The sequence below is a fragment of the Halichoerus grypus genome, chromosome 4 (assembly GCF_964656455.1).
Source record: "Halichoerus grypus chromosome 4, mHalGry1.hap1.1, whole genome shotgun sequence".
Taxonomy (NCBI): Eukaryota; Metazoa; Chordata; class Mammalia; order Carnivora; family Phocidae; genus Halichoerus; species Halichoerus grypus.
Window position 1 is genome coordinate 11,358,576 of NC_135715.1, and position 18,870 is coordinate 11,377,445.

General features: G+C 40.1%; 1 protein-coding gene and 1 long non-coding RNA gene across 7 annotated transcripts in view; one reads left to right on the forward strand and one right to left on the reverse strand.

Annotated features, from left to right (window-relative positions):
* Positions 1–18,870, forward strand: part of LOC118534525 (uncharacterized) — a 103,581-nt gene that overhangs the window by 72,715 nt on the left and 11,996 nt on the right. The window contains exons 2-3 of one of the 2 annotated variants that reach the window (XR_013446871.1): positions 7,734–7,841; positions 8,305–8,533. The exons of the other annotated variant lie outside the window; for it this stretch is intronic. This is a non-coding gene — a long non-coding RNA (uncharacterized LOC118534525). Of the gene's footprint in view, positions 1–7,733; positions 7,842–8,304; positions 8,534–18,870 lie in introns of those variants that run through there. 2 annotated transcript variants of the gene reach the window in all.
* CLYBL (citramalyl-CoA lyase) overlaps positions 1–18,870 on the reverse strand; it is a 250,806-nt gene that overhangs the window by 30,339 nt on the left and 201,597 nt on the right. For 3 of the 5 annotated variants that reach the window (XM_078070130.1, XM_078070131.1, XM_078070133.1), the window contains exons 3-6: positions 8,752–8,940; positions 4,732–4,833; positions 2,902–2,995; positions 1,398–1,565 (exon numbers count right to left, since the gene is read on the reverse strand). In XM_078070130.1, the coding sequence (XP_077926256.1) occupies positions 1,398–1,565; positions 2,902–2,995; positions 4,732–4,833; positions 8,752–8,940 (553 nt within the window). The remainder of the gene's footprint in view (positions 1–1,397; positions 1,566–2,901; positions 2,996–4,731; positions 4,834–8,751; positions 8,941–18,870) is intronic. The other 2 variants (XM_078070135.1, XM_078070134.1) reach the window with 2 other exon arrangements.

An 18,870-nucleotide genomic window follows, 5' to 3' on the forward strand; every position in this document is an offset into this window, starting at 1 on the left:
TGGCAGCCAATGCCACACATTTTAGACCAACAACATCGAGGTCTATTAGGTAGATTTCATGGAGTGTCTCTCCAACTTTTCCATTTGGGCTATGTCCTAACTGGTCATTGGAAAGAGGCAGGTGTAACAGGCCACAGGAACAAGGACGACCTCAGGGCCAGGAGAGAGGGACTCTTTCGTTCTTAGTCACTATTAAATGTAGGGAGGATTCATTTATTAATAATTCAGATGATTGGAAAATATTTCTCTATAAGAGATCACATTTATTTACTCATTTATTTGTTAAACAAATTTGGGGAATCACATTTTGTTTTCACTCTTCATGTTAAAAACACAAAAACAAATGTCAGAACTTTATTTAAGTCTAATATAACACTAAAATTGTTTCTTAACTTGTTTAATTTTATTCGGGGTTAAACCATCGTCCCTTAAGATATGTTTTACATTTAAGGTCACTTTATGAAATATTTCTTTCAGTAATCCCTAACTGGACACATTTCAAAAATGTTTACAAAAGGGATAGCAAGGATGTTTGTCTCTTTTCCTTGTTATTTGAGTTCATTTATGATCATGATATTCTTAGAACTTGCAGCAGAAGAATAAATAAGAATAAAAGAGCTTATGGTGTCTCTTATCCATGGTTGCGTGCATGAGTGTGTGAGTACACACAACTGTGGACGTGTGTTTGTGTGTAGAATCCTATTGTGGTTTTGAAAAAAATGGATTTCTGTTGCAAAAACACAATTTTCGGTTGCTACCCGGACTCCTGGGGATCTGAGTGATCAGACACACCAATCAACAGATATCTGCCTGCGCTCCAGGACCGGATTGCGGGGGGACCTGCAGATCTTAGTGCCAGCCAAAGCCCGTAGGTGTCGCCAGGTGCATAGACACTGGGAGGTGGGAGAGAAATAAGGGGCTTGAAGTGGTAGAAGAATAAAAAACTAGTTATGAGTTAAAAAAAAAAATCAAAGAAGATATCACTGAAGTTTTTTCAAAAATGAATGAATATTTTGAATGTTTGAGGACATTTTTCTTCTCCTCATCAACCCAAATTCTTATGGCAATTCACTCAAAAACACTTCTATAATAGCCTCATCCCTCCTCTAGGGTCAGCAAAACCAAAATACTTAGGAGGACAGGAAAAAAAAAAGGCAACTAATATAAAGAGGAAATAAAATGAGGGCTTCATTGTTTGAGTTGCCCAGCCAAAAGAAAACACAACAGTTTGTTCCGTAGGTTCTTGCCCTCGATGGCTTTTTCACATTTCAAATAGTGGAATAAGTATACCAGATATGTGGCTACATTAGAAACACTAATTTCTGGTTATAGTTCTACTTTTCTGGAATGTTTGCTAATTTAGCTACTGCTTTCTAAGATACCATCAAGAATCATACCGGTAAATCCCATTGCAGCTCCTTCCCTTGACTGCCTGAGGAGCCCCTCTCCATCTCGAAAGTCGATGTACACCAGATCTATGGCCTGCAGACCAAAGGCCTTCGCTGTAACGATAATCTTCTGTCGGGCATACAGAATATCTTGGGTTTCTTTACTACTTGTTGCACCTGCAATGGGATGTGGACAGAAAAGGGAGACATGAACTCTGGTAACCGAACCCAGCCACCTATTGTAAAAACTCGGTTTGTAAAGACCTGGGAATTGCTCCCCAGCAAAATGATGATTCTAATATAAACAAGGAGAGGGATATGTGGAGGCAGAGTTAAATCTCATATGTGTCTATTTATCTTGGAAGGCATCTTGCAGTGTCATTGCTTGTGTGTGCATTAAGAAAAGACCCCTCCTGCATCTCAGGAGATACAACCACAAACGACTTGCTAGGTCACAAATTAACTTCTGGTATATTTTTTCCTTCTTGCCATTGCTTGGAAAATATCAGTTCAAAGACAGCACCACAAAAGGTGGCCGAGCAGCTGTGCAAGGAAATGGTTAACTTCTCTCACTGAGCACAGAAATTCGCGTGCTGTGGATGCAATGCCCTTCCATAACTAAGGGTTCTGAGCCAAACAGCACAGCTTCAGGGTTTGGATGAAGAACTTGGGGAAACGGAAGGGCACTCATTTTGAAAGAGGCAGAAAGTGTCCACTGAACTGTCAGAAACACAAAAGTCCCTTGGAAAGACTGGTATTAAAATAGGTTCCTTTTCTTTCCCCCTAGAGGCGGGTGTGTGGGGTGTCGCTGTTTGTATTTGGACCGTGACACTGCTCAGGGAGAGCTCCAGGCTTCAGGCCCCTGGGACTGTGGTTCTGCAAATGCTCTGTGGCCTTGGCCTCTTTTCTAGGTGTGCCCAGAGTTACTAGTTAAGACCGGAGGCAGAGTGCCCAAGGGATGGGGAAAATCAGTGGAAACAAGCATACTATCTCAATAAATATTTAATAAGAAGAGTTCTAAAATGTATTTTAGGAGGAATTTAAGATCTGTTTAAAATAATATTTGGATACAACATTTAACGTAGAAAATGATTCATTAAAACAAATGTGAAATTGCCTTAAATTTGTGTTAGAAGCCTGGATAGCCCTCAGACTGATGTGAAAACAAAATAAGCAACGGAGAGGTTGTTCACATATTATACTCACTACGAACAAAGTAGATATCATATATTCCCAAACATATCTGAGGTTGCAACAGGCTTTTTATTATTTTATAAATGAAGAGAAGTAATAATATAGTGTTCTGGAAGCAGGACAGCTCTGAGGTGCCCTAAATTATCAGAAAGTATTGTCCATTCAGCTGAAAAACCATTGTCATGGTTGGCAAGTATATATTGTCATGTAAATGTCCATTCATGAAGGGGCAAAGAAAAAATACACACACACACACACACACACACACACAGATACATGCACACATAGAGATTGAAAAAGAGAGAAATGTGTTTGGTACCTATGCTGGCTCGAAAGTCTTCTCCTCCAAAAACGACTGCATCTAGAAAAAGACCCACTTGAGGTCCGGTCTTTAGTGCTTCTTCACACACTGCCTGTAAAAGAGCAGAACAGAACCAAATCTCATAGAAGTGTGCAATTTAGAGAGGAGCAGCATGGTGGATTTCAGTAACAGAAAGATCCAACTCTTAACAGTTTGCTGAAAGCAAACTGGCAGTCCTAAAAATGCAGCCTAAATTTACCCCTTTTGAAAGGCTTTTAATATTGTCCAAGATAAGTATGTTGTATAGATTTGCTTTGCTTAATGGATTACATTAATATAGTTACAAATACATATTAATATAGTTATAATGTTCGAATCACTGTTCATCTAATTTCTAGAGAAACTTTGAATTAACTCATTTTGATCGTACCGTAAATTACTTCTCTTTTTCCAAAATTTGTTTTTGTTTTAAGAGACTCTCAAACAATAAACATAAAACCACAGGAGAGAAGGAAAGAATTTTTAAATCAAATTAATTGGATTATTTGCATTAGGATCAGGATTTCTTAGTAAATGGTCTCAGGATTAAAGACATACAATACAAAAATCTACAACTCCAGAGGGGCAAATAAAAATGCAACAAGTCATCCAAGATGTATTCATTAGCAACTTCCATATTTCTGTGTGAAAATAAAGATTAATAACATTTGTCCTAGATGTAACTGAATCTACCAAGGTGGAGATTCAGCATGCTAATGTATGTGGGTGGGGAAGACCTGAAAATTGGGAGAGGACATTGATTAATTTCAGGGGCTGTAAGTGCTTCTACTTACAATATGGAATAAAATGGTGCAGTGGAGTTTAGAATTCAGTCATCGTATGAATCTAGTCGCATCTAAGGGATATGCTTTGATTGTATCTCAGAATTGTGGGGCAGGCTGGAAGAATTTGTGGTTAGTGGGGTAAATGCGCTGATCATGAGGCTTGAAGCAGCTCCCCAAACATATGCACTCTGCCCCTCCTGCATGGTCCAGTAGGTCTCAAAGTTTTCTCTCGGAGCGCTTACTCACATACTATCTCTCTGGGCAGTTTCCAACTATCTCTTTTCTTTGTTTTTAGGGATTTCTTCCCTCCTGCCTTCTGAGACAGGGTGCTACAATGATGTTCATGAGTCAGGTGAAATGTGAGGCATATTTTGGAAAAGAGTTTAAATGATCAGTGATAAAGGGGAAAAAACAAGCTAGCCATGAAATCGTTAAGGCAAATTGTTGCATGTAACCATACAATGCTGGCAAACACTCGGGTCAGCTAATCTTCCTGAACGCATATCAGGAAATACTTTATGTTCTAATGTGGCAAATTGAAATAATATACTACAAACTATTGATGTATCCTAACCTACAAATAGCAGTCTTACATACTAGACATGATGGATAATGTTGCTACAACGAGGCCAGCAAATTTCCCAATAAAAGGCAATTGTTACAAAAGAATAATTGAAAGTTAATTCATAAGGGCAACAAAATCAATTTTCATGTAGATTTCATCTAAAATATAATTCAAAACATGTTTACATGTGATTATTTAATTGAAATAGGAATCTATAAATATTTCACTTAAATATTTAGGATTGGGAAGTTTCTCTTTGCTATTTAGCCAATCTTTTGTTTTCTGAGATGCTCACAGCCTGGTTTTGGATTATTATAGAGAACAAATGGTGCTCAAGGTTTACTTTGCCTATAAATCTTTCTAGAAAAATATTTTTAAGTAGATGTCAAAATTGAGAACAAAAGTTCCCTTGGGTAATAAATAAAATACTAACTTATTAGTCACATTATGTTCTCTTACCTTAAAATTGAGCAAACCCATTGCAGTTTCCACAAAAGGGATTAAATTCATAGGTTGTTCAAGTTTTCGGCCTTTTAAGTAGAAGGAAAATTTGTCTGAAAACTAAAATCAAAAGTGTCATAGGTGATTAGTAGGGGAAAAAAATGTACAATCACCGAAATGTAGACATAGAAGTAGTATTTAAGTCTTTGGCCTGAGGAAGTAATATCCCAGCCTATTTTGTACACAAAAAAGAATGAAAACAAAACAAAAATAGGAGGAAAGACCAAAGAAAATAGGTAGCAAAGTTCCCACCAAACTAAATAGTAAAACCCCAAGCATTAGAATTTTTTTTTTTTCCCCTAAAGGAGCAATTTGAGGCCTAGGAGTTAGAAGTGGAAAGAGAGATTCTGGAGTTTAAATGCTTTCCTTGAAAACATATTTACGTAAGACCTCTAGCCTTCACTTCGTTAAATGCAAATGGTAGGCCCCCAAAACAGTGAAGTCTTGCTCTACCTGCCATTCTGTTTTTGTTTTGGACCACGCACTGACATCAGTGGAACTGTTAGCAGCCTTCTACGTGGAACCCATATTATTCATTATAGCACTATTATCCTTTGTTCAGAAGGTTTTTCTTCATAATTTTTTAGCTTACCTAGGAAGACCTTAAAAAGGAAGTTTAATTCTTTGAAGACCAAAGCTCGCCAATTTTTTCCATGAGACCAGTTCACAGCTAGCTCTGTGCTGCCAGTGGGGTAGCCCAAATTCCAAAATCTATCATCTGGAAACATACAAAAGCTCTTGCACAGATCTCCACCACCCCCCCTTTCAAAAGGAAAAAAAAAAAAAAAAACCCACCACACTCTAAATTGTAAATCTATTATGTCTATCTAGATCTAATAAGATGTGGGGAGATAAAAAAAAAAAAAAAACACAGGTATGATAAAGCTATTTTTGTAAATAAAGATGAAAACATATATATCCATTTTAAATTTAAGGAATATTCAGCCATTAATGGATATCAAAGGAAAAGGGAATTTTAATCATCTCTCCATTCAGTCTCAGTTGGGTAAATCATATCTAAGAGATTTGCATAAATATAAACCATCAAAGACTTTTCATCTTCAAAGGGGGTTTCAAGACCCTATAAGCTTTGTACTGTAATCATGGCAGGTCACCACCCTGCAGGAATAGGGCTGCTATGGCAACATAAAAAAACTAATGCTTAAGGCTTAGCATAATATTCTGACTAATAGAAAGGAAACTCATTTTAAAAGCTGGCAGCCTATTTACCAGAAGCAGGATTAGAGGTGTTATTTCCCCTTTTAGCTGCCCCCTCCTTGCTTGTGCAGCACCCCCCCCTAAAAAATCTAATCACTGGGATCTTTAAAAAGCTTTTGAGCAATTTGCAGTAACTTTACAATTAGGCTAAAATAAATCACAGCTTTCAGTAATGAAGAATTATTCCCAGTTGCTCCCATTGCCCCTCCCTTCCTCAGACACCATCATCATCACCTCCTTAGTAACTTTTCAAGGGAAGGAATAACTCAACCAAAATAGCAAGAAAGAAGAGAAGGCTACAATGTAAGGAGACAAAATGTATAATATTACGGGAAAGTGAAAATAAAACCTAATTTATGTCACATTTAAGCTAGAAAATGGGTAGTGAAAGATTAGCGGTTTTGGTGTTATATCTGCACTGGAAGAACTTTTTTTTTCTCACTAAAAAAAACAAAAACAAAAACAAAAAACACCAAAAAAACGTGCAACATTACTTGCCCCATTCTTTGCGATAACAGTTGTAACTCCAAGAATCATAAAGTTTAAAACTAGTTAAGTACTTTACAATATATTTCCTGTTCTTAGAAAAATCTCTAATGCCTTCTGTTTTTAAGCCAACAGGGACATTTAAAAATTAAATATTCTGGCCCATTCTCCTTCTCCTCCTCCCCTTCTTTCTTAAAAAATTGCATTAAGTACTGCCACAAAAGGTAACTAGTGGAGAAGTTTCAATTAATTTTTTCAAAAGGAGACGATTAAATGTTTCCGGCCTGGTAAAGTGTTCATTTCAGTGAGGTGGAGGGGCTGGGGAGGGGGGTGGAGGAAAAGAAGGGGAAAAAATCACAAAGAGATTGGGGAGGAGATGAAGTAGCAGGGCTCAGCAATTCTTTCAATTCCAGTGCACACCCAATAGTGTGTTGGAAGAATGCACACTGTTCGGGATTTGTGGGAGAATTGTCCCACGACAAAGAAGGCAGAGTCGCGCTTGTTATAGTCCAATAAGCCGTGCCAGTCAAACAAGAACCCACACTAGCGACAAAAGGCCGGCAAGAGATTCTCACACAAAAGGAAACAAGGAAGCCCATCTTTCAGTTGTGCATCAGGCTCTGGGTTTTATGCTTCACATAAATACAAACGGAGAGGAAAAAATAAACAGCCCAAAAGACTTCTGTTAACTAGAAATCCTGTTTCTATCCAAGGATTTAAAACAGCGAACAGAAGCTGTAGCTCAAGGCTGGGGTGGGTCCTCCCCTCTTAAATGAAGGGTAATAACGGTGATAAACAGGCATTAACATGAAACCAAAAGGGAACAGTGGCTTCAGATTCCATTTCAATCAATTTAAGACACATTCAAATGGGGTAGGAGGCCTCGGGGATTGTAGCCTACTGTAACCAGTATCTCCCAGCTTCTGAGGGGTGACCTTGGAGAGAAGAACTCCAGTTTAGAAAGTAAATATGGGTCCTTGAACATGGGGCCTTCAAGAAGACTCCAACACGGAGCTGTCCAGCAGAAAAAATAATGGCAGCCACAGATGTAATTCTGAATTTTCTAGGAGCTCCATTAAAAGAGGAAAATGAAATAGGTGAGTTTCATTTGAATAATGCTTGTTCAACCCAATAGACCTGAAATATTAATCATTTTGACATGTGATCGATATAAAAACTACTGAGATAATTTACATTCTTTTGGGGGGAGGGGGCTGCTAAGTCTTCAAAACCCCATGTGTATTTTACACTTACAGCACATCTCAATTTGGACTTGCCACATTTTAAGCGCTCAGTAGCCACGTGGGGCGGGCGGCCAGAGCACTGGAAAGTACAGATTCGACGACTCTACATGCCTGGAAAAGGTGAGCAGCTTCCTCTGGTAGTACAACTATTCGGTGTATTGCTGCATCTGCAGCCACAGCCTTAGAGATAATCCCAGATGTGGCATCAAGACCCTGCGCCCACAGCCGTGTCCCAGGCCCGCTGCCCCCGAGCAGCCCAATGGGCAGGTATTTTATTCGGCAGAGATCTGCAAAATCATAGCAACCCCTAAATAAAATCTAGCCTCCCCCTCCTTGAACAATGAAAACAATCATAGTATAATTAGGCCCATTTCAAAGTTTTCTTAAGTCATTTGACATGCCAGGTTTTTATTGGCTGAAAAGTCTGTCATGAAACACACACACACCTGTCAGCAATTTAAAAAGGACGGACTAGAGAGCTGTTCAGGAAATAATATCTGTGCTAATTAAAACCACTAGTTGAAAGCTTCCTGTTTCTTCCTCTAGTTGCCCTCAGGAGTGACCTTGCCCTCTCCTCCTCTAGGTTCGTTTTATCATTCGTGGCTAATGTGCCTTTGCTGTCTATGAAGACTGCAAATGAACCTGGGTGGGAGCCATTTACTTCACTGCTCTTCCGGTGGAGGTTAGGGCCTGGCGGGCCGTGAGGAGCGATCCAGTTCGGGGGCAAGCCAGTTTCGAGGATTGCTCTGTGAGGCTTCCGAGGAGGCTGTTCTGGCCAAACCGCAAGTCTGAGTGCGGAGCGGCCGCATCATCCCGTGGGCAGAGTTGTTCCTCTGAACACTCTGGGCAAAGCCAGGCTCTCCTTGTGTGAAGGGAACAGTCTCTTGGGCTCCCTCCTTTCCTTTAGCTCCCTTTCTCTCTGCTCCATGCGTGTGTTTTCAAAATCTGCGGCACCCGAATCCTTCCCTTCTGCTACCCCTTCAGAGCTCCTCCTGAGCCTTTAATTAAAGCAAAGCATTAGCTTACTCACCCACTGGATTTCTTCAGGACTTTCCACCTTGGGCAGCATGAGGCTAGAGGGAAGGACCCGGGACTGCAGGAGGGTCTCCAGGTCCCCTTCGGCCAGACCGCTGGACACCGAGTTGACTCTCACACACTTTTCGGTTGGGCCCAGATCAAAGTCTTCAAGCGTTTTTACTATTCTCAGTCGAGCTTCATTCTATCAATGTCAATAAAATGTACCTCCTAAGTTTATTTATCATCGAGAGCAAACAATCCAACTGACCGTGGACCTGCTATATGGATTCAGAATCTGAGCACCATGACTGTATCTACACATTTCCCGTCCAGCAAATAAATGGTATTTGAAATAAGTTGTGCAATCTGACAGACAAGAGATTGATTTCCAAACTTCACTCACGATGACTGTAACAGAGATGACAGCCGCTGTTGTGCGTACTGGTGCACTTCTTAAATAGTACTGTGCCCTCGCTCGTTAGCATTGCTTTCCAACTACGAGGGTAAAATAACTAATAGGTAACGTTTATTGAGCATTTACTAAGCTCTAGGCAAGGTTCTAAGTCTTCTCCTGCATTTTCTCATTTAATAAATATAGGGAACTACATAACACATGGATAACGGTAGTCTCGTCTGTCAGCATATTCACATTAGGGAAAAAATAAGGATTTGTTTTTCTCTTTCCACATGCGTCATGTTTTTTAGTCACTTAAAATTTTTTTTGCAAGTGAGTTGAATTTTGACATTCAATTAAGAAGGCGCTTACAGGAAAATGACACTCCACAGTACAAAAAAGCTCCAACTTATTCAGATGGAAGGCAATAATGCCACCAAGAAATCCCTTCATGAAGTGGAAAACAAATACTTTTTTTTCCCTTTGATTTGACAGTCTGTGCTCCATAGTTAAGAAAAGCTGAAAGGTTGAAAGCCTGCTTCAGTATGTGAATTGTCCCTAGAAAAACTGTATGAAACCAAACATGTTATTTACTGGCTCTGAGTTGGGGTGTTGAAGGTGGGGAAGGGGGTGGGGAGAGAAAGGAGCGTATTGAGGGGCTGGGGGGTGGCGTCAAGAGAAAGAAAGCACTTGGGGTCATTACTTCCTGCCAATTTCAGTTTCAAAAACAAATTCCTTCAACTTGCCAACAGCCCTCAACAAATTCTCATTGTCAGAATGAACACTTATCAAAAGTAGTTTCATTTGGGAAGGGTTTTTATGATACTAATAAAACTTTAAAGCTTCTCACTGCTGACGAATGTGGTTTAAAAAAAAAAAAAGTCTTAACAATATACAGCCATTTGAACAGCAATACTTACCTGGGAAAATAGCAAACCACAGCGGAGACAAAAAGAGAATTATGAGAGCTGATATTGGGTCTAAGTCTAATCAACAAGACAAGCCAGGACAGTAGATTTAAAGCAGACGGATGTAGGTCTACGACCGAGCGGGAGCAGGGAAGGCTTCCAAATGTGGTCTGAGTTAAACAGTGTGAGGAAACAGTGGCTTAGAGTTGTCAGGTCAGATGGAAACGGAATACGTAGACCAGTTTAAGACAGCCCTGCGGAGCCCTGATTTACAGAGCTCTGACTGCAGATAATTAGGCCAAGCTTAGACAAAAGCAAGAGAGCGCGCACGCTGGCTAAGTGAAGGACGATGCGGCCAACAGTGGCCTGGCTCCACATCATGCCGTTGGCTATTCCACAGCTATAAGACTCATCCGCTTGCTCTGCCATGCCTTCTTTTTACATTCACTAACTAGGAAAATCCGAAGGTGAAGAGCGGAAGTGAGCTCAGTGTCATGGTTCCAAGAACATCTAGAGCTGTCGAGAGAAACGCCTTCAGCTCTTTGGCAGTGCGGGCATTTAGATCCATGGCCTCCGAGAACCTAAAATGTGTTATGCTCCATGTGGCCCGCACAGCTGCAGACTCAGGATTGCTCTCCAGCTTGTAAATATTTCAACTTCCAGGATATCTTTCAGTAGCAGGTTGGGCTTGTCAAGGGTCTACTGGGACAGAGTGAATGGAAAATGGAAAGGAACGAACTAGATCATTTAGCCTGAAAGGCATTTTAAAACTTGGATTACTTGAATCGTCATCTACACTCTGCTTTAATCTGTGTGTGCGCCCAAGGTGCAGGATCCCTGGCAACGTCAACTTCCTAAATTGTTCATGTTGGTGTCGAACAAAATCTGACCTCTAAGCTGTTTTGTTGTTTCCATTTGGGTTAGAAAGGGACTGTTTGTTCAAAGCTCGTGTTCTAAACCCGTTTGGGATTTTAACTAAAGTCAGATTACCATGGTTTCAGCACATTCCGGTTTACTTAGTAAAATTCAACCCTTGTGAAATTGGCTGCAAATGAAGTACCTAATTCCAATTTTAGGCATAATCTGATTAGTACTTTTCATGTTATAATAATGAACAGTGACTACTCAGCATTTTGTTAGACTTTTTTTTTTTTTGGCTCAGAATGAAAACAAGCTCTTTCCACTTCATCATTCTGTACCTTTCCAAAAAAAGCTGATGGCTTTGGAGGTATATTGCCACACAACACCCTTATTAACAGGCTGTTGCTTGCTGCAATTTACATAAACTAAGTGTGCATCCCTCTGCTATGTATCCCAAAATATCCAACATCTTCACTGAAATTTACACCAACCAACAAGTATGTTGATTTTTTCTTTTTTTCTTTTTGGTGCTTTAATGGTGAAATATGTTACTGTGCTAGCAAACACACCCATACCATCTGTTGGGTGAGAGGAAGACAGTTTCTAAGAACAATTAAGTTTAGTTCTGGGTGCTCAGCTAGAGAGAGCCACCATCCGCCCAGTTGTGAAAAGAAAGAAATTCTGTTCATTCTGTTCTCTCCCTCCCTCTCTCCCTGATACCAGTCTCTCTTTCTCACAGCTCTCTCCTTTGCATCACCTTGCTCCCCTCACATTTTCACTCTCTCTCTCTTTTTCCTTGGCTTCTGTTTGGCCCTGACTATCCTTCCAATTTCTTTTCTTTTTTTTTTTTTTTTAAAGATTTTATTTATTTATTTGACAGAGAGAGAGACATAGCGAGAGAGGGAACACAAGCAGGGCATGAGTGGGAGAGCTAGAAGCAGGCTTCCCGCTGAGCAGGGAGCCCGATGCAGGGCTCGATCCCAGGACCCCGGGATCATGACCTGAGCCGAAGGCAGACGCTTAACGACTGAGCCACCCAGGCGCCCCATATCCTTCCAATTTCTGTCTCATTCAGGGGATCAGTAAGACACGACCTGGCAGACACCCCCTTCTCCGAAGGGCTATATAAGTGATCTGCTGAGATTATTGGGAGGTAATGTTCCCTGGCAAAAGAAGGAAGAGGAAATTAAAGCAAAAAGAGGCTCCTCAAAAAAGACCTTTTTTGGGGGGGAAGGGGTGTCTTACAGAACGGCCTTGGTAAGCATTTCTTAATGTAGGGTGAACTTGTCCCACTAAAATCCAAAAAAAACCAGAATAATGGAATTCAGGCCTTTCTCGACAGTTACATTAGATCTTTGCAGAGACTAATTATCACAGTGTGTTCTACAGCATGTCTGATTCCAGAGGTGAACTCTGCAGAGGTCACAAAGAAAGTTGGCACCGATCAGAATCGTCACTGTCCCCTGTTCTAAATAAAAAGTGGTGTCACCAAACTTCCCGCAGCCAATCGATATTTCGTGCCGCAGGCTGCTCAGTGCAGTGGACCAGTGGCTAATAAACTTGTCCCTATACATAAGCCACCGTATTATGTGCCTCTGTCTGGGCCAGGAACCAAGGCGTGCTCTGATTTCAGAGACCCGGTTCTTATCACCTGGGGAAGAGAAACGCTCGGGTGACGTAAGAAAGCGGCTAAATCAACCATCGCCAAGACCTGCAGACTCCAAAATTAAAGGAGAAAATATGCGTGCAGTTGGTTCAATTGGCACCCATTAAAGCTAATAACTAATCATCCTCGCAAGTTTCTAGCTCCGAATGATCAAATCTGCAAAGAAAACAACATCCGTCCACTTTTACACTCCAGTGGAAGAGGTGGTCCCTCGCGGCAGGGCGGCACAGTCTCGCCATCTGGAGAATAAATCGAGTGTGAAGTACAGTATAGTTTGGGACCAAGCTCCGTGGCGGCAGCTCAGCAGTGAGTTCATTAGTTCCCAACTTCCAGGGATTAGAGCGGCATCAATTCTACTGTCGGATCGGAAGAGACAGACAGGATACGAGATTCAAGGAGGATTGTGACAACCAGGAGGAGCCCCTTGGGTTTATTTATAAAACTACAAAGTATAAACATACCCAAATAAGTGCCTTAAATAATAGCATTATCACAGTTTCATAACATCTGAATTAACACCTTCCCCTTCTCCCACACCACCCCCTCAACCTCGTGTGTTAATGTATAGTCCTTTTCAGAGGAAACCGCAAGGGCGCCCTGGATGCAACAGGAGCAGGGAGAAGGCCGAGCGGCAGAACCCAGATTTGGTAATTAAGAAATATGAAAGACCTCCTAGACTCCAGGGAGATGCATAACCTTGGTGATTTTTAAAAATGTGCAATTAATATTTCATCGTTCAAAAGGCAAACTGCGAGGCCACAGCCTCAAAAACACTAGTGAATTCTGTCTTTTCTGAATGTGTCCATCTTATTTCCATTGTATCTGATTTGTAAAACGATGTCACAGGCCCGGAGTGCAACGAACTTTGGGCAGACGGCCTTGCTATCGGTATCTATGCGAAAAAATTTTTGAAAATGTTGAGGTCATTTGGTTTGGAGTGAACTTTTCCGTGGAAGGATCTCCTTTTTCACACAACTTCTTTTATACATTTATATTAAAAAAAAAAAAAAAAAAAAGAAGAAGTGCTTGTGACATAAAACAGGTCATCGCTTGTAAACTATGTTATTGTATTTTTCTCATAAATGTATAAAAATTTATTACAGGATCCCGGAGACCGTGGTAGTGACTGCATTGGACAAAAGGCAAATAAATTCTCATTAATTATTACAACGTGGTAGTGTTTCTTTAGGAAGGTGATAGTGTTGAGTTTTCTATCCCTTTGTTTTTTCCACATGATAAAGAAATCTTGGTTTGTTTCTGAAAGAAGAAAACCGACAACAGTACTGCATGTACCATGAGTCAACTGGTTTAAAATTTCATTCACGGGTAACACCAAAGGCACAGGTAATTGGACTTCATGAAAATTAAGAAGTATTTGTACATCAAGAGACACTATGAACAGAGGAAAAAAGGCAACCCACAGATTGGGAGAAAATATTTGCAAATCATATAACTGATAAAGGATTCATATCTAGAATATATACAGATCTCCTCACACTCAACAACAAAAAAACAACACAATTCAAAAAAAACCCCCAAAAAACAAAAAACCAACACAATTCAATGGGCAAAGGACTTGAATAGACATTTCTCCAAAGAAGATATACGGATGGCCAATAAGCACATGAAAAGATGCTCAACATCACTGATCATTAGGGAAACGCAAATCACAACTACACTGAGATACCAGTTCACGACCATTAGGATGGCTACTGTGAAAAAAAAGAAACCAGAAAAAAACAAGTGTTGGTGAGGATGTGGATAAATTGGAACCCTAGTGCGCTGTTGGTGGGAATGTAAATTATAGCCACTATAGAAAATAGTATGGCAGTTCCTCAAAAAATTAAAAATAGAATTACCATATGATCATCAGTGCCCCTTCTGGGTATATATCCCAAAGCACTAAAGGCAGGGTCTTAAAGAGATTATTTGTGACACCTGTGTTTATAGCAGCATTATTCATCATTGCTGAAATGTGGAAGCAACCTAAGTGTCCACTGACAGAAGAACGGCTAAGCAAAATGTGTTATACATGTACAATGAAATATTATTCAACTTTAAAGAGAGAGGAAATTCTGACAGATGCTACAACATGGATGAACCTTGAGGACATTAGGGTAAGTGAAATAAGCCAGTCACAGAAAGACAAATACTGTTGTGATTCCACATCAATGAGGTACTTAGAGTAGTCAGAACGTAGAATAGTGGTTGCCAGGTGCTGGGGGGAGGAGGGAATGGGGAGTTAGTGTTTCATGAGCACAACATTTCAGTTTTACAAGATGAAGAGTTATAGGGATGGAGGGCGACATGGCTGCACAACAGTGTGAATGTTCCAGTAACAACTGAATAGTACCCTTAAACATGGGTAAGGTGGGAAATTTTGTTATATATACAATACCACAATAAAAAAAAGTGAAAAATTTTTCACTCACTGATTTATCCCACAAATTATTACATTCTAGGCACTCTGTTTATTCTGAAAGTGTAGACTTGGGTAGAGCAAAGTTTCTGATGTGTTAATTATAAAAGGTACATTAAAACACACATTTATAGTGAAATGCCAAATCAACTTTCATTCAAAGGACTAAGAAGGCTCAGGGTGTATGGACAGATAGTTCATAATATGCAACTGGCATTTCTGCCCCTCAGAGATTTAATGGAACAAGAGAAAACCCCACAAGAAACAACACTAGAATACAATAAATCTATGAAAAGAATTTATTTGGAAGGTCTCCGAGCAATTAAAAATATTTTTTAAAGACATTTAAAAAATGGCTTTAAGTCATACAGGCCTATACTTTCATCAAAATTCACAGAAAGTATGCTTAAAATTTGTGTTTCATTTTATATAATTTTTACCACAAAAGAGCAAAGAGAATAGTAACCAGTTTTGAAGGGTAGTCAATGATATACACACAGAAGTATTTGAGGGGAAGTCTACTGCTGCTGTCTGCAACTTACTTTGAAATTAATTAAAAAGTAAATGAATTGATGGATGGATAGAAGGATAGCTAGGTGGACAAGTTTTTACTCTGTAAAACATTAATGGGAGAATATAGGAGGTGGGTATAAGGGTATTCATTGTACAGTCTTTCAACTTTTGTGATGTTTAAAGTTTTTGTAATACAACTTGGGGAAAAAAATTTCTTAAAGCGCCTCTAAAATGTTGGGGCGCCTGGGTGGCTCAGTCGTTAAGCATCTGCCTTCGGCTCAGGTCATGATCCCAGGGTCCTGGGATCGAGCCCCGCATCGGGCTCCGGGCTCCGCGGGAAGCCTGCTTCTCCCTCTCCCACTCCCCCTGCTTGTGTTCCCTCTCTCACTGTGTCTCTCTCTGTCAAATAAATAAATAAAATCAAAAAAAAATTTATAAAAAAATAAATAACATGTTGCTAATTTTTGGAGCTGATTGGTGAATACATGGGGACTCTTGACACAATTCTCTTTACATTTGCATATACAGATCTTCCTCAACTTATGATGGGGTTATGTCCCAATAAACTCATTGTAAGTTGAAAATATCGTAAGTCAATAAATACTGTAAGTGGAAAATGTGTTTAATTCACCTAACCTACTGAACGTCATATGTGAGTGTAGCCTACCTTAAACGTGCTCAGAACACTTATGCTAGTCTACAGTTGGGCAAAATCATCTAACACAAAGCCTGTTTAATAATGAAATGTTGAATATCTCAAGTAATTTGTTGAATACTGTACTGAAAGTGAAAAAACAGAGGGGCTGTACGGTACAGATGCATTGGTTGTTTACCTTGGTGATCATGGGGCTGACTGGGAGCTCAGGCTCCCTGCTGCTGCCCAGCATCATCACAGAGGATCTTACTGCCTATTGCTAGCCCAAAAAAGATCCAAATTCAAAATTTAAAGTGCAGCTGCTACTGAATGTGTATCACTTTTGCACCACTGTAAAGTTGAAAAATCCTAAATTGAACCATCATAAGTTGGGGACCATCTATATTAGAATATTTCCACAATAAAATGTTAAAAACTAGTTAATGATGTATATCATATGATTTCACTCATACGTGGAATTTTTAAAAAGATTTTATTTATTTATTTATTTGAGAGAGAGAGAGCGGGGGTAGGAGCAGAGGGAGAGGGACAAGCAGACTCCGTGCTCAGCGTGGAGCCCGATGTGGGCCTTGATCCCATGACCCTGAGATCTTGACCTGAGCTGAAATCAAGAGTTGGACACCTAACCAACTCAGCCACCGAGGCACCCCTCATATGCGGAATTTCAGAAACAAAACAAATTAACAAAAAAAGAGACAAAAACAGACTCTTAAATACAGAGAACAAATTGGTCCTTGCCAGAAGGGAGGTAAGTGGGAGGACGGGTGAAACAGATAAAGGGGATCAAGAGGACACTTTGATGAGCACTGAGTAATGTACAGAACTGTTCGATCATTGTATTGCACACCTGAAATTAATGTGACACTGTATGTTAATTATACTTCAATTAAAAAAAACAAGTTAATGGCAAGTTAACTTCATTTTACTTGTTATTTGTGGGAAATAATTTGGGGGAGATTATTTTTAGGCTTGTGATTTTTTTTTGGTTAACTAATCAATGGCTGTTGGTGTATTCATAGTTGTGCAACCATTGCCACAATCAATTTTAGAATATTTTTATCATCCCCACAAGAAGCCCCATATTCTTTAAGCAGTTACTTCCATATCCCCGCAACCCTCCCAGGTCTAGGCAACCACTAATCTATCTTGTTTCTCTGTAGATCTGCTTATTCTGAACATTTCATATAAATGGAATCATGCAATATGTGATCGTTTGACTGGTTAGTACAATGTTTCAAGGTCTGTCACGCTGTAGCCTATATCAGAACTTCCTTCTTTATTGCCAAATAATATTCCACTGTATGGATATACCACTTCTAGTTCATCTATTATCAGTTAATGAACATTTGGTTTGTTTTGGCCTTTGGCTACTAGGAAAAATGCTGCTACGAACATTCATGTACAAGTTTTTGTATGGTTATCTGTTTTCTTTTTTTAAAGATTTTATTTATTTATTTATTTATTTATTTATTTATTTATTTATTTATCTATCAATCAGAGAGAGAGAGACAGAGCACAAGCAGGGGGAGCGGCAGGCAGAGGGAGAAGCAGGCTCCCCTCTGAGCAGGGAGCCCGATGCAGGGCTCGATCCCAGGACCCCAGGACCTGAGCCGAAGGCAGACGCTTAACTGAATGAGCCACTCAGGCATCCCTGGTTATCTGTTTTCATTTCTCTTGGGTACGTACCTAGGAGAAAGTAGAATTGCTGGGTCATAAGGTAACTCTAATCTTCTGAGGAACTATTAACTGTTTCCAAAGCGGCTGTGTCAATTTATATTCTGACCAGCAGCGTATGAAGGTTCCAATTGCTTTCTACATCCTCACCAACACTTGTTAAGATCTTTTTGATTAGAGCCATCCTAGTGGGTGTGAAGTGGTCTCTCACCATGCTCATTGTGGTTTTGATTTGCATTTCCCTGATGACTAATGATGTTGAGTACCTTTTCATGTGCTTTTTCGCCAATTTTATATCTTCTTTGGAGAAAGATCTATTTCAAATCCTTTGCTCATTTAAAAAAACTATGGTAAAATACATACAACATAAAATTTTCCATTTTAACCATTTTTAGGTGGGGAGGGGCAGAGGGAGAGACAGAATCCCAAGCAGACCCTGTGCTAAGTGCAGAGGCCTATGCAGGGCTCGATCTCACAACCCTGAGGTCATGACCTGAACTGAAATCAAGAGTCAGACGCTTAACTGACTGAGCCACCAGGTACCCCTATTTTAACAATTAAAAAAAATATTTCATTTATTCATTTGAGACACTGAGATACAGAGAGAGAGAGAGCATGAGCAGGGGGAGAGGCAGAGGGAGAGGGAGAAGCAGGCTCCTCGCTGAGCCAGGAGCCCAACGTGGGGCTCGATCCCAGGACCCTGGGATCATGACCCGAGCAGAAGGCAGACGCTTAACTATCAGAGCCAGCCAGGCGCCCCTTAACCATTTTTAAGTGTACCATTCGATGGTCTTAATTACTGTCACAATGTTGTGCAACCATCATGATTACCTATATCCAACACTTTTTAATCACTCCAAACAGAAACTCTGTAAGCATTAAGCAATACTTCCTAATTCCCACCTACCCCCCAGCCAGGAACCTCTAATCTACTTTCTGTATCCATTCTTTTGGGTATATATCTAGGAATAGAACTGCTGGGTCCAATCCATCACCTTTACCCCCTCTACTCTTTTACTTTGCCTTCTCCCCACCTGCTTCT